The sequence below is a fragment of the Anomaloglossus baeobatrachus genome, chromosome 11 (assembly GCF_048569485.1).
Source record: "Anomaloglossus baeobatrachus isolate aAnoBae1 chromosome 11, aAnoBae1.hap1, whole genome shotgun sequence".
NCBI classification, from domain to species: Eukaryota; Metazoa; Chordata; class Amphibia; order Anura; family Aromobatidae; genus Anomaloglossus; species Anomaloglossus baeobatrachus.
In genome coordinates this window covers 171,882,530-171,895,174 of record NC_134363.1, presented here as the reverse complement: position 1 = coordinate 171,895,174, position 12,645 = coordinate 171,882,530, and the positions used below count along the sequence as shown (strand labels likewise).

Sequence of the window (12,645 nt, the reverse complement as noted above, 5' to 3'; positions counted from 1 at the left end):
TGGACCTACTGTCAGATCTGTGAGTTCCGCAGAGCATCTCCAAGGGCAAGATGCTCTGCACAAAGGAATAGACACACTGTCAGATCTGTAAGCGCTGCAGAGCATCTCCAAAGGAAAGATGATCTACACAAGGAATAGACACACTGTCAGATTGGTAAGCGCTGCAGAGCATCTCCAAGGGCAAGATGCTCTGCACAAAGGAATAGACACACTACAAGATCTGTACGTGCAGCAGACAATCTCCAAAGGCAAGATGATCTGCACCAGGAATAGACACACTGTCAGATCTGTAAGCGCCGCAGAGCATCTCCAAAGGAAAGATGATCTACACAAGGAATAGACACACTGTCAGATCGGTAAGCGCTGCAGAGCATCTCCAAGAGCAAGATGCTCTGCACAAAGGAATAGACACACTACAAGATCTGTACGTGCAGCAGAGCATCTCCAAAGGCAAGATGATCTGCACCAGGAATAGACACACTGCCAGATCCGTACGTGCAGCAGAGCATCTCCAAAGGCAAGATGATCTGCACCAGGAATAGACACACTGTCAGATCTGTAAGCGCCGCAGAGCATCTCCAGGTCTTGAGATGCTCTGCATAAAGAGTCGTGACACAGACTAGGGAGAACCCCATAGCCCCTTATATACAGGGGGTAAATTATACGCTTAGGACTGCGGCAGAAGTTTCCGATGTGCACGAACCTTACAAGATAAGATACATGAGAATATACCAAGGTAAAACTCAGATAAGTGTTCACCAGTTTAACCATTAATACCATTGTCCCAAGAGTCCACATACCTGTAAAGAAGAGCAGGGCTACTGAAAGTAGCAAAACCTTCATGTTTGGGCAAATTGTTCAATACACCAACCTAGAATAGACATAGAAAGATATTGATACATAAAGGAAACACTACTCAGGAATGAGATATGATCCATAACTTGTATCCGCTTTTCCTACTGCAATGTATATATGCAATGTGGCCAATATAATTTCTGCAGATTTGTTTAGATCAGTAATATATTAGTAAATTTGTCTCTGATCAATTACAGTTTCTCCAAATCTTTCCACCAACACGTTAAAATAAAAAATATCAATTCTAGTAACTGCACGTAACATAAATGAGTAACTTACACGTGTGCCAGGCTCAGGACGCGGTGTGAACTGCGGACGCTGATGGACTGGCATATATAGGGATTCTATCACTGATGGGCACCCACCCAATCAGATTATAAAGACACGTTTAATACAAAGTTCAAAAATAACAAAAACACAGGACACGAACGCAGAACGAAGATTAAAACAGGAGGGGGAAACCAAGAGGAGGAGGCACAACCCGCGAGGAAAGGGTTAACTCAAGGGTTCTTAAGAGGCCACATTTCTGCACTTTGTCCACTTCCACTTTGCATGGTCTCCAAATTCCAATTCATGTTTTCATCTTTTCTGCAACAATCTGGGACAATCTTTTTGTTGGTGAAACTTCCTGAGCACTGGCCTGAAATGTATAGAAGGAACGTATCTCTGTCTTTCCTCTGTATATTAGGTATACCCACCTTTAGACCGCTTTTTCTTAAAGGAAACCTGTCTCCACTTCAACCTTTTTCATCTGTTAATATGTTTGTCTGTCTCATATTAGATGCCTTGTTGTGGATAAATCATCTTTTATCACTTTATATAAATGAGCTCTTCCAGGCTATGGGGCGGCTAATTTATAGAGTGATTTTTTTTTTCAATGTGTTGGCTATTGCATATTTTAGGCAACTGTGCCTTTGAAGGTGGTATGAAGCTGAGTGGCGACCTAGCGCATCATGCATGTGTGACGCCCTGGACTATCAAGTCATCATAAGGTATTGTGCAATCCACCTTCTCCTTGGTTATGGGTCCCCAGCTATATGGTGTTGCCGACATCAGTCAGTAAAGTCCTAGGTACACTCTGCACCACACCCCCCAGACACACCAGTGGACGGCCTGAGTGGAATAGGGTCGCCCACTTGGGGGGTTGGTTTAAGGGGAGCTCAGGAGTGTCAGGAGTAGGTCAGTTGAGCTTGAGAAGTGGAAGTGTGAGAAGGTCAGGAGCCGGCCTCCTCGGAAGTAACTAGGTGGCAGACATTTGGTCTGGGCCTAGTAGGAGCTAAACCCCCGGTCACAGGGGACCATGACAAGGAACTGTCGAGGAGGACAGCTGGCAGCCTTGTACCATCACCGGGCTGGGACCATGGCATGACAGGGTACGTGGACCCTAGGTCAGGGAGTAGCTTCAGGCAACCTGACAATTGACCCGACGAGAATGGAGCCTTCAAGATCCGCTCTCCACCTGCTCCAAAAATCGGGGTACTAGCGCAACGAGGGGGATAAGACTTTCCACTAAAACGGTCCAGAAAATCCCAAGCGTGAACCCTGAGAGCAAGCTCCCACAGTTAGCCACACTGGGGAGCGGGACCTGACTAGTTTTATGCTACCGGGGCCAACTAAGAAGTGAACTAAGTGCCAGGAGGAAAGTCACAGATCACCAGACAACACCATCGGGGACGGGACCCAAAGTAGCTCCCCTCAGCGGCAGCAGTGTCTAGAACTTTGGTTTACCCAGTTGTCGGTGTCAGCTTTATGGACTGTGTGAGTACGAAAGTGTCCCTCTTCGCTCCCCACGACACCCCTAGCTCCCAACACCTTGCTGCCCCATTCCATCACCCCCAGGTAACTGCAGCGGTGGTACTCCTAATTACCAGATACCACGGATGGCGTCACGAACTCTACAACTCCCCTTGTAAATAACCCCCTTCATTTGAGTGGCCACACGACCCCCGGGTCCGGAGACCCCTCGAGCCACCACGGATCCGGATCCGAGCAGCCTCGGCTTCTGGCACGGGGGTGGCACACATGATTATATATTTTGGATCTTTTCAGCGATGTATTTTTGATAAACATGCTCCTTGACCTCTAACAAGATAGAAGCAGAGCTGTGATTGGTTGATATAGGCCACCTGATAAACATCCAGGGTAAATGTCAAAACAGCCAAAATATATATCCTCAAACATCCAGTTTATGTGTGTACCTTTCTGTGCAAGAAGAGACTTGTATATTAGAGGCAGCATCCTCCCACCCTGACACGCCCCTCTTGAAAAAGCAGGTGCGAAACGTACGTCGGGATGGAGGGAAGGTCTAGTCTATCGCTCAGGTAAATATGCCATTTTGATTGATTCTACACAATACACAAAACAATTATTTGGCTAACCTTGAGCGTTTTAATATCGGCATAATATCTATCCCTCTTTGGTGTGTTCTCCTGTTTGAATAAAATTATTTATTTTTCAATAAAGAATTTGGATTTTATCTATAAATTTTGTGATTGTTTAAGCGTTATTCATGTCAATTACCCCAGGAACCATTCTATGGGGTGTTAAAGAAGTGATATGGGGCGGATGTTGCCTGGAAGATAACTCCACGTCCAGAGATTATTTTAAATAAAAGGGGTGTTACCATTGTGAAACAAGTAACTGACACAGAACAGGAGAAAGGAAATTTGTCTTCTTCCAAACACATTTTTAGAGCTCTCTGACTTCTGCTTTATTGCAACAATGTTGACACACTGTCTCCCTGCAAGCTGGAGGCTGAAGCTGAGAGGCCCCTGCAGAAGTGTCAGTAAGGCCGGAGTTCCACTTACGTATGAATGACTTGTGCGAGTCTCGCATCAGTATGACTCGGCACGGCCGCACACTCTCCTGACAGGAGCGGGACGGCTGCATGTATTTCCATGCAGCTGAGGCGCTTGTCTCTGGAGACTGTCAGGCCATGCCAGGTGATACCGATGCGAGACTCGCACGAGTCATACACAAGTGGAACTCTGAAACCTCAGAATTAGAATCAACACATCCATACCGTTTTTATAACATTACTTTTTTATATACTATGATCCCCAAACCTTCCAATAATCCTACAAACGACTCATAGTTATATGCAATCAAGAAATATTCTCCAAGTGGATTCAATATATCACTTTATTAAATAAATTATTTTTTGTAATTTTTTTATAATTTTTTGGATACACAAAGTGCGACATAAAAACAAGATATACGTTTGGGTAAACAGAAAACACAGGACAGTGCGACCCAAAGACAAGGCAATAATCAAAACAGTTTATATAATGAACTATTGTACAGTATTCAGAGGAGCAATATAAATATATATATATGTACACGGAGATATATATCTCCTGATTAAAGTGCTTGTTTATAGTGCTGAATTATCAAATGACATATTCCGTATGCCCCAGGGCAGTGTGACCTGAGACCGGGAATGGTAACCTGTTACGATGGGGACCCGGGGAAGCGTGCCAAGATGGGAAATGGACTGCTTCTGTCGCGGGCGGGGAGGAGGGTGTCAGCACACCGCGCTCACCCCTTCTGCTCGGGTCCGGCAGTTGCTCCTGGTGGCTCAAGCCGTGGGCCGGATCCCGGGGTGTCTCGAGCGACACTCCTCGCCCGTGAGTGAAAGGGGGTGTTTGTTGGGTGTGGGGATTGTTATAGTTCGTGACGCCACCCACGGTTGTGGTGATTGCACCACCGCTGCTCAGTGTGGGGGTCCCGGGGATGGTGATGCGGAGCAGCCAGGTGTTGTGTTGCCCCTCCGTGGGTAGGGGTTGGTGATCCCGGGGCCCGGTGATGAGATGTGGAGTGTAGGGCCTGGAGGGCGCAGGGACGCGGGGGCAGCGCTGTGCCTTGCGGCACTATGGTACTCACTCAGCCTGACACACGGACACAGTTTGTGCGGTAAACCAACGGCTGGTAGGACGGTCCCACAGACGGCTGCACCTGCACTCCCGGTAGGTAACGGTGACGTTTCTCTTCCTTGCACCTATGTTGTCTGATGGTAGCGGTGGATTCCCTCCGGTTACCCGCTCCCCGACTGCAATCTGGGCCGTAGGAGCCCTACACTTTGCCCGCAGGCGCTGGCCCTGGGGAAACTTGTGCCTTGGCGGTGGCGGTGTCTCCCCGGTAATGGTCGGGCTGTTGCCGTCAATCGGGACTTGGTTGCTGGGGGATCTGCGTCCCCGTCACTGACGGATTTGGCAAATCTGGCGACTCCTAGCCTTGCCGGGGTCCGAGAGGCCCCTGCCCTGGTGCTGACTGTCCTTCGGAACACTGCTCCAGACCACCGGGCACACAGCCAACGGGGTCCTTCCAGGAACTTCCAAACTGTCCCCCTCCAAACAGTCACCGCCGTCGCTGACCTTGCTGTTCTAGCCCTACACAAAGCTGGGCTCTCAGGCTTTCTTTCCTTCTGTCACTTTGCTTGCTTTTCCTCCTTTTCTACTTTCCTTCCGTCACTTTCACTTAGTTGTTTACTGTAGCCCTGTCTAGACTACTCCTCCACTCCTTCCACTTCCTCCTCCCTGACTAGACTGCCTGAAACTTCCTGCCTCCAGTGTTGTGAGCTCCTCGGTGGGCGGAGCCAACCGCCTGGCCCACCCCCTGGTGTGCATCATCAACCTCTGGAGGAAGGCAACAAGGATTTCTGGTTAGCAGGTGTGCCTACCTGGAGTGTGGGGTGTGGTGGTGTTGTGACCTGTGTCCCCTGGCTTGCCCAGGGCGACACACTTCCGCCGGTCAAGGTCCACTGTGCGGTGTAAGGGACCGCCGCTATGGTGGGTGAAGAGTGAGCGGGTTGCTGCTAGCGATCGTCTGGAATGTCACAGACGATCTATGTACACCGATCTGCCCTAACCCGTGAGGGTTGTATGGCACAGATCTCACGGCTCGGTGTACCTGTTGCACGGGGAAGCACAGAGGTGCCCACGCACGTGTGCCAGTGGAAGTCACGAGAATATGGCACGAGGGTAGCACAGAGGTGCCCACGCACGTGTGCTTTCAATAACCAGGTGAGTCCAATGGAGACTTGAGGAGCTCACCTGGGACAGGAACACAGCCTGTTGACGGGGGTACTGCCGGAGCAGCAAGGCAGGAACACGGCCTGCAAACGAGGTACTGCCGGAGCAGCAAGGGCCAAGCCCACAAGAGACAGTAATGCCTGAGCAGTGGCGTGGCAGCACACTGCCAGACATCCAAACATAGAAGGGCGGTCGCGCACCGCCATGATGGCAGGGGGAGCTTTTAAGGAGGTGCAGCTCCACCCGAGGGCGGGCGCGAGGCGGAGATGACGGACTTGACCCAATCAGGGTCCACGACATCCCAGCCTGGCCAGTCAGGATTCACCACGTCACCAGCCTTGTCATCAAGCCGTGTGACGTCAGTGAGCGAATCAGGACCCACCACGCATTGCACATGCTCACCCTCCTGCCTCTGGGAAATAGAGGCGGGATCCTCAGTCTCACAATGTGCAGAGATAACGGGAATCTCACTGCTTCCCTGAGCAGTAAACCTCTGCACATTGCGCAGCCTCGCAGACCTTCGGGGCCGCTGAGCAGGAGAGTCTGCAGCAGGCCAGGAATGGGAGACCGCTTCACTCCTTGTAACAGGAGAACCACTAGGTGTCACCCTTGTGCTACCTCTCTGAGAAGGTATCTCCTGCACACTGCACAGTCTGGCAGACCTTCGGCGCTGCTGAGCAGGAGCGCTCGTGGCAGGCAAGGAATGGGAGACTGCCTCAGTCCTTGCCTCAGGAGAGCCACAAGATGTAACAGTTACCCTAGGTGGCTATTCCAGGGAATGAATTCCCTATATTGTAATTAAGAGCGGGTGTTGAGGCTAGACTGTTGGGCCTGCTATAATGCTAACATTGCTGTATAACTATATATAATCTCTTTATCCTGCTGATTTTTAGCCACACTGTTCAGTACTCATAGTGAGTATGGCTTTTTGTTAATACATCTTTAATTGTGTACCATGGGTTTAGCCCAATGTGGATCCACTTTTGATTAATGGGATATGTGCAATATGTTTATAAAAGCTATATATATACTATAGTCAAGCGCTTTATCCAAACTATTCTTCCATACACGTATATGTACATTGTATGTGGTGGGATATGTGCAATATGATTGATGTGCAATAAGACGGAACATGTCATTTGATAATTCAGCACTATAAACAAGCACTTTAATCAGGAGATATATATCTCCGTGTACATATATATATATTTATATTGCTCCTCTGAATACTGTACAATAGTTCATTATATAAACTGTTTTGATTATTGCCTTGTCTTTGGGTCGCACTGTCCTGTGTTTTCTGTTCACCCAAACGTATATCTTGTTTTTATGTCGCACTTTTTGCACTTTGTGTATCCAAAAAATTATAAAAAAATTACAAAAAATAATTTATTTAATAAAGTGATATATTGAATCCACTTGGAGAATATTTCTTGATTGCATATAGGAACTCTGGCCTAAGACAGGAGTTCCACTTGTATATGACTCGCGCAAGTCTCGCATCGCATCACCCGGGACAGCCACACACTGTCCGGACATGAGCGTCTTAGCTGCATAGTAATACATGCAGCCAACTCACATCTGTCAGGAGAGTGTGCGGCCGTGCCGGGTGATACCGATGCGAGACTTGCACGAGTCATATGCAAGTGGAACTCCGGCCTTATAATCACGCAAAGCTTTGCAGTGAGAGCAGAGAGCGGCCATCACACATTACACTGGTAACACCCCTTTTATTTAAAATAAGCTCTGGATGCGGAGTTATCTTCCAGGCAGTATCCACCCCATAGCCTGGAAGAGCTCATTTACATAAAGTGATAAAAGATGATATTTCAACAGCAAGGCATCTGATATGAAACAGACAAGTATGGTTATTTTAGCATTCTATATCCTGCATGCCCATATTAATAGTTTAAAAAGGTCAAAGTGGTGACAGATTCCCTATAAGTTGCATTAAGATATGCGGATAATGTGTTTTTCTGATACAGACTTCTAAATCCCCTGGGGGAAAAAACCTTAGAGTAAAATTGCCTACAGCAACCGCTAAGAAAGGAAAGAAATGAAGGATACTTCATATACTCTGACAAGCAAAAGGGTAACAATGTTTTGCACTTTTGACTTACAGGCTCCATATCTCACCATCCACTACAGCTTTGAGCATGAGACAATTTCATTTTATAGACAATCATCTTGCTTAGCTCATACATAAATCTGACTTACAGCTGTTTATTATATGATTAGTTATTCAGATTCTTTGTTGTTACTGTTTTGCTCCTTGTGGAAAAAATCTTTTTCTTCCTGTATAATACAAATTACAACCTGTTCTCACATTCACTAATAGCTCTGTGTGTTTTTTAGTTGATTCCCGAGCAAGAGGTCACTGGTTTGAATTGCGTAACATTTTCAATAAAAAGTCCAAACTAATGAGAATAAACTGTTTGCATTCTTCAGAATAAGAACTATAATATTTTAAATGATGGTGAATTGCTGTCATAGCCAGTCGATGTGGGATGACAGTATAAATTAAAGACATCAAGTGTGACAAAAGAGTATTCAAGTTTCCATAAAAAAACGATCAAATGTTTGTAATGCAGGCGTACCATCTTTCAAATAACCAGGTTATTTAAAAAATGGTACTGTGGCACCCCTGAGGCTTCAGTCGCCACAGAGTATTATTCGTCTCGGGTAAGGAGGGAGTTAGTCACCGGTGTTCCACATTCACACCTTACATAAAGCTTAGGAGCCTTCTCTCTGGGAAGCTGAGCTAGGGTAGGCAGGGGGTTGGCCATCACGAAGCATGGGAATTCCCCGGTCACTAGGACAGCCTCCTGGGGGCGGGTTCCTCTTGGGGTAGAAAAGGAGCAAACTCATACAATCACTAGTCAGTCTACCCGGGACGTATGTTCTGGGACATGACACCATCACCACTTTCTTCTCTTCATAGGACCTGGGGCTTAGAGCGGAGCACTCAGCCCAGATGCCTCACAGCAGGAAGGACAACTTTAGAAAAGGACTTTCTTCTTTCAGACACCGGTGGTTTCTCCTAACTTATCCGGGGTCGGCGGAGCCCATTAGAGTAGGTGACCATTATTACCCGGGCGAGTGTCGCAAACTGTAAGTAAAGACACCTGGAACCGCAGCATCTGACTTGGACTCTTTATTACTGCCGCCGCCGCCCCGCGCCTCGGCGCCAAACGCCAACACTACTCCTCTCATCATCCTCCCCGGGGCCCGCTCCACCTGTGGGGAGCGATACCATGTCTGGCTGCTACTACCATCCGCCCCAGAGTAGAGCGACAGCAGCGGCGGCTCATCCCTGGCCGCGTACCACAGGTGGCGTTACGACATTCATCCTATCGCTACCCCCATCATCTACCCTCCTTATTGGTGTACACCTTGGGGCACGAAGCCGGTGCAGGCCACCGCAACATCCCAGATCATCACACCAGCCCAGTGACTAGTAACGCAGGTACGAGATTCCCCATGCCTGACCACCCCTGGGTGCTACAGTACAGCTGTATTACAAACTTTAGACGGACAACATTTCATATTCTTCCAACTGTCATGGCCTCACATGATGCAGTTTGGCAATTTTTTTGGCCCAGAGACCGCTATTGATGAGATGGATGATGCTGTTTCTCTTTCCTTGGGAAACCTTCATGGCGGCTCTTCCATTAGAACCAATGATTTTTTGCTGGGGAATCATCAACCTAATAACACACTTAGCTATTAGGGAATGTGAACAGGTTGTAATTTGTGGTATACAGGAATAAAAAAAATCCACCATCAGGAGCAAAACAGTAACAATGCAGTGACATGACAAGAATCTGCATAACTAATCATATGCTAAATATCTGCAAGTCAAATTTATGTATGAGATAGCCAAGATGATTGTCTATAAAATGAAGGCAGTCTTAAGGCCCCGTTACACGCTACGATTTATCTGACAATACAGTATGTCGTTGGGGTCACGGTTTCCGTGACGCACTTCCGTCAGTATTGGAGAGCATCAGTAAGTGGTGATGCTGGCCATCTTTCTGCCATCTTCTTCTCTTGGAGTCCCTCCCTCCCTAAATTCGGACGTCACATCTATGGCACGAGTTTAGTAAGTTTCCCGGTTATACCTTTTATTTTATGAAATTGTCTATACTGTATTAGTATTGTTCCCTTTTGTAAATCCTTGTATATTTTTTAAACACTGCCTATTTTCGGATTAAATATATAAAATGTAATAGTTTGTTTCCTTCTGTTCTATATACGAACCCAAACCCGTCCAAAAAGCCTTCTGCTCTCTGAAACGGGTCCCCAGCTATCCCTGAAAGTTGGGCGGTGGCAGCGTAATTATTATTGCATAGAATTATTGGGGTGCTATCATTAAGGGCACCGAGGTATATATATATTCCATTAGCGGAAATCTGTGCTATATACATTTACCCTTGCTGTGAGATCTCCAATATTGGACATTATTAGCTCAGCAGCCTCATTTTATTCATTGTCCTGCAGTACCAAAAGTGGCCTGCCGACAAGAGGGGCGCTAGAGAGTAGTCGTGTTCGTGACAAATTAGTGAACAGCTGCGGGATATCTGAGTGACTCCCCCGGCTGTTCGTGACAAATCGGAAGGCGGCACGGTGGCTCAGTGGTTAGCACTGCAGTCTTGCAGCGCTGGGGTCCTGGGTTCTAGTCTCACCAAGGACAACATCTGCAAGGAGTTTGTATGTTCTCCCTGTGTTTGCGTGGGTTTCCTCCCACACTCCAAAAAACATTCTGATAGGGACTCTAGATTGTGAGCCCCAATGGGGACAGTGTTGCCAATGTATGTAAAGCGCTGTGGAATTAATAGCGCTATATGAGTGAATAAATATTATTATATTATTATTATATATCGTTAGCGGCCTCGTTGTATGTGACACCTACGTGCGACTCGAAACGATCGCAAATAGGTTGAAAATCGTTGACTGTTGACACGTCGTTCAGTTTCAAAATATTGTTCATCGTTTTGGATTGCAGCAGACATATTGCTACGTTTGAGACCCTGCCAACGACAAACAACATCCACACGACCGCCTTGGTCAAACAATATATCGCTGAACGATGTTGCGTCGTTTGTGAGATGTGTACGTGTCACCGCTACTAAATGACCTATGTGCGATCTCGGCAAATCGTAACTATGATCTGTGTGTGTCACATCGCTACTGAGATCGTCAGATGAATCGTAGCGTGTAACGGGACCTTAAGGGGTACTTTGCACGCTGCGACATTGCTAGCCGATGGTAGCGATGCCGAGCGCGATAGTGCCCGTTGCACATGCGATATCTTGTGATAGCTGCCGTAGTGAACATTATCGCTACGGCAGCTTCACACGCACTTACCTGCCCTGTGATGTCGCTCTGGCCGGCGACCCGCCTCCTTCCTAAGGGGGCGGGTCGTGCGGCGTCACAGTGACGTCACACGGCAGGCGGCCAATAGAAGCGGAGGGGCGGAGATGAGTGGGATGTAAACATCCAGCCCACCTTCTCCCTTCCGCATTGCCGGTGGACGGCGGGCGCAGGTAAGGAGATGTTTGTCGGTCCTGCGGGTTTACACACAGCGATGTGTGGAGCTGCAGGAATGACAGAGAACATCGTACCTGCGGACGCACCGACATTATGAAAATGAACGACGTGACACAGATCACCGATTTTTTACTGTTTCGCGCTCGTTCATCTTCTCTCCTAGGCTTTACACGTTGCGACGTCGTTACCGGCGCCGGATGTGCGTCACTTTCAATTTGACCCCGACGATATTGCAGGTGCGATGTCGCAACGTGCAAAGTACCCGTAACTCTCAAAGCTGTAGTCAATGGTGAGATATTGAGCCTGAAAGTCAAAAGTGCAAAACATTGTTACCCTTTTGCTCATCAGAGTATGTGCTGGCAAGGATGGTACATAGACTGGGAATGAATATTACATCTGCAGGAATCTTCAGGAAAGGTTAACCTTTATTGTAACATGGCGATGAAACACTTTTTGGCCTCTTAGCTGAGATGGGCATCTTACCTGATGAAGATCTAAACCCGGAGATATGTAGTGAAGCATTTACTCGTCCAATAGTCTCATCTGTAGCTCTGTAAGGTTCCCCTAGGTTTTTGGGTGCTACTCGCTGCCACTTACCCGGTGTGCTGGTAATTCTAGGCTGTGGACAGTCCTGACACAAGCTTGTGAGGTACAATATTCGTTGCCATTCACTTGGGCACAGACTCTTTAAAGTTCAGTTCAGGTGATAGTAACTCATCCAGTATGTTTTCAATGTTTCCAGACAAAAATGAACTTTACCCTCTCAGTACATGGTGATAACAGGTATTTCCCCCGTTAGCGCTCTGTTTAGCTTCTTTTTCAATAAAGACCTAAGGCGGGCTTTGCACGTTGCGACATCGCAAGCCGATGCTGCGATGTCGCATGCGATAGTCCCCGCCCCCGTAGCAAGTACGATATCGTGTGATAGCTGGCGTAGCGAAAATTATCGCTACGCCAGCTTCACACGCACTCACCTGCCCTGCGACCGTCGCTCTGGCCGGCGACCCGCCTCCTTCCTAAGGGGGAGGGTCGTGCGGCGTCATAGCGACGTCACACGGCAGGCGGCCAATAGCGGCGGAGGGGCGGAGATGAGCAGGATGTAAACATCCCGCCCACCTCCTTCCTTCCGCATATCCTACGGAAGCCGCGGTAACGCCGGTAGGAGATGTTCCTCGCTCCTGCGGCTTCACACACAGCGATGTGTGCTGCC

The 12,645-nt window shown here is 47.9% G+C and overlaps 1 protein-coding gene across 2 annotated transcripts in view; it reads right to left on the bottom strand.

Moving 5' to 3' along the window:
• LOC142256015 (uncharacterized) overlaps positions 1–5,808 on the bottom strand; it is an 11,312-nt gene extending 5,504 nt beyond the window's left edge. Inside the window, exons 1-2 of one of the 2 annotated variants that reach the window (XM_075327504.1) lie at positions 5,797–5,808; positions 801–871 (exon numbers count right to left, since the gene is read on the bottom strand). In XM_075327504.1, coding sequence (XP_075183619.1) covers positions 801–843 — 43 coding nt within the window. In that variant the 5' untranslated portion in view covers positions 844–871; positions 5,797–5,808. Of the gene's footprint in view, positions 1–800; positions 872–1,134; positions 1,174–5,796 lie in introns of those variants that run through there. The other variant, XM_075327502.1, reaches the window with a different exon arrangement.
• Positions 5,809–12,645: the final 6,837 nt, after the last annotated feature.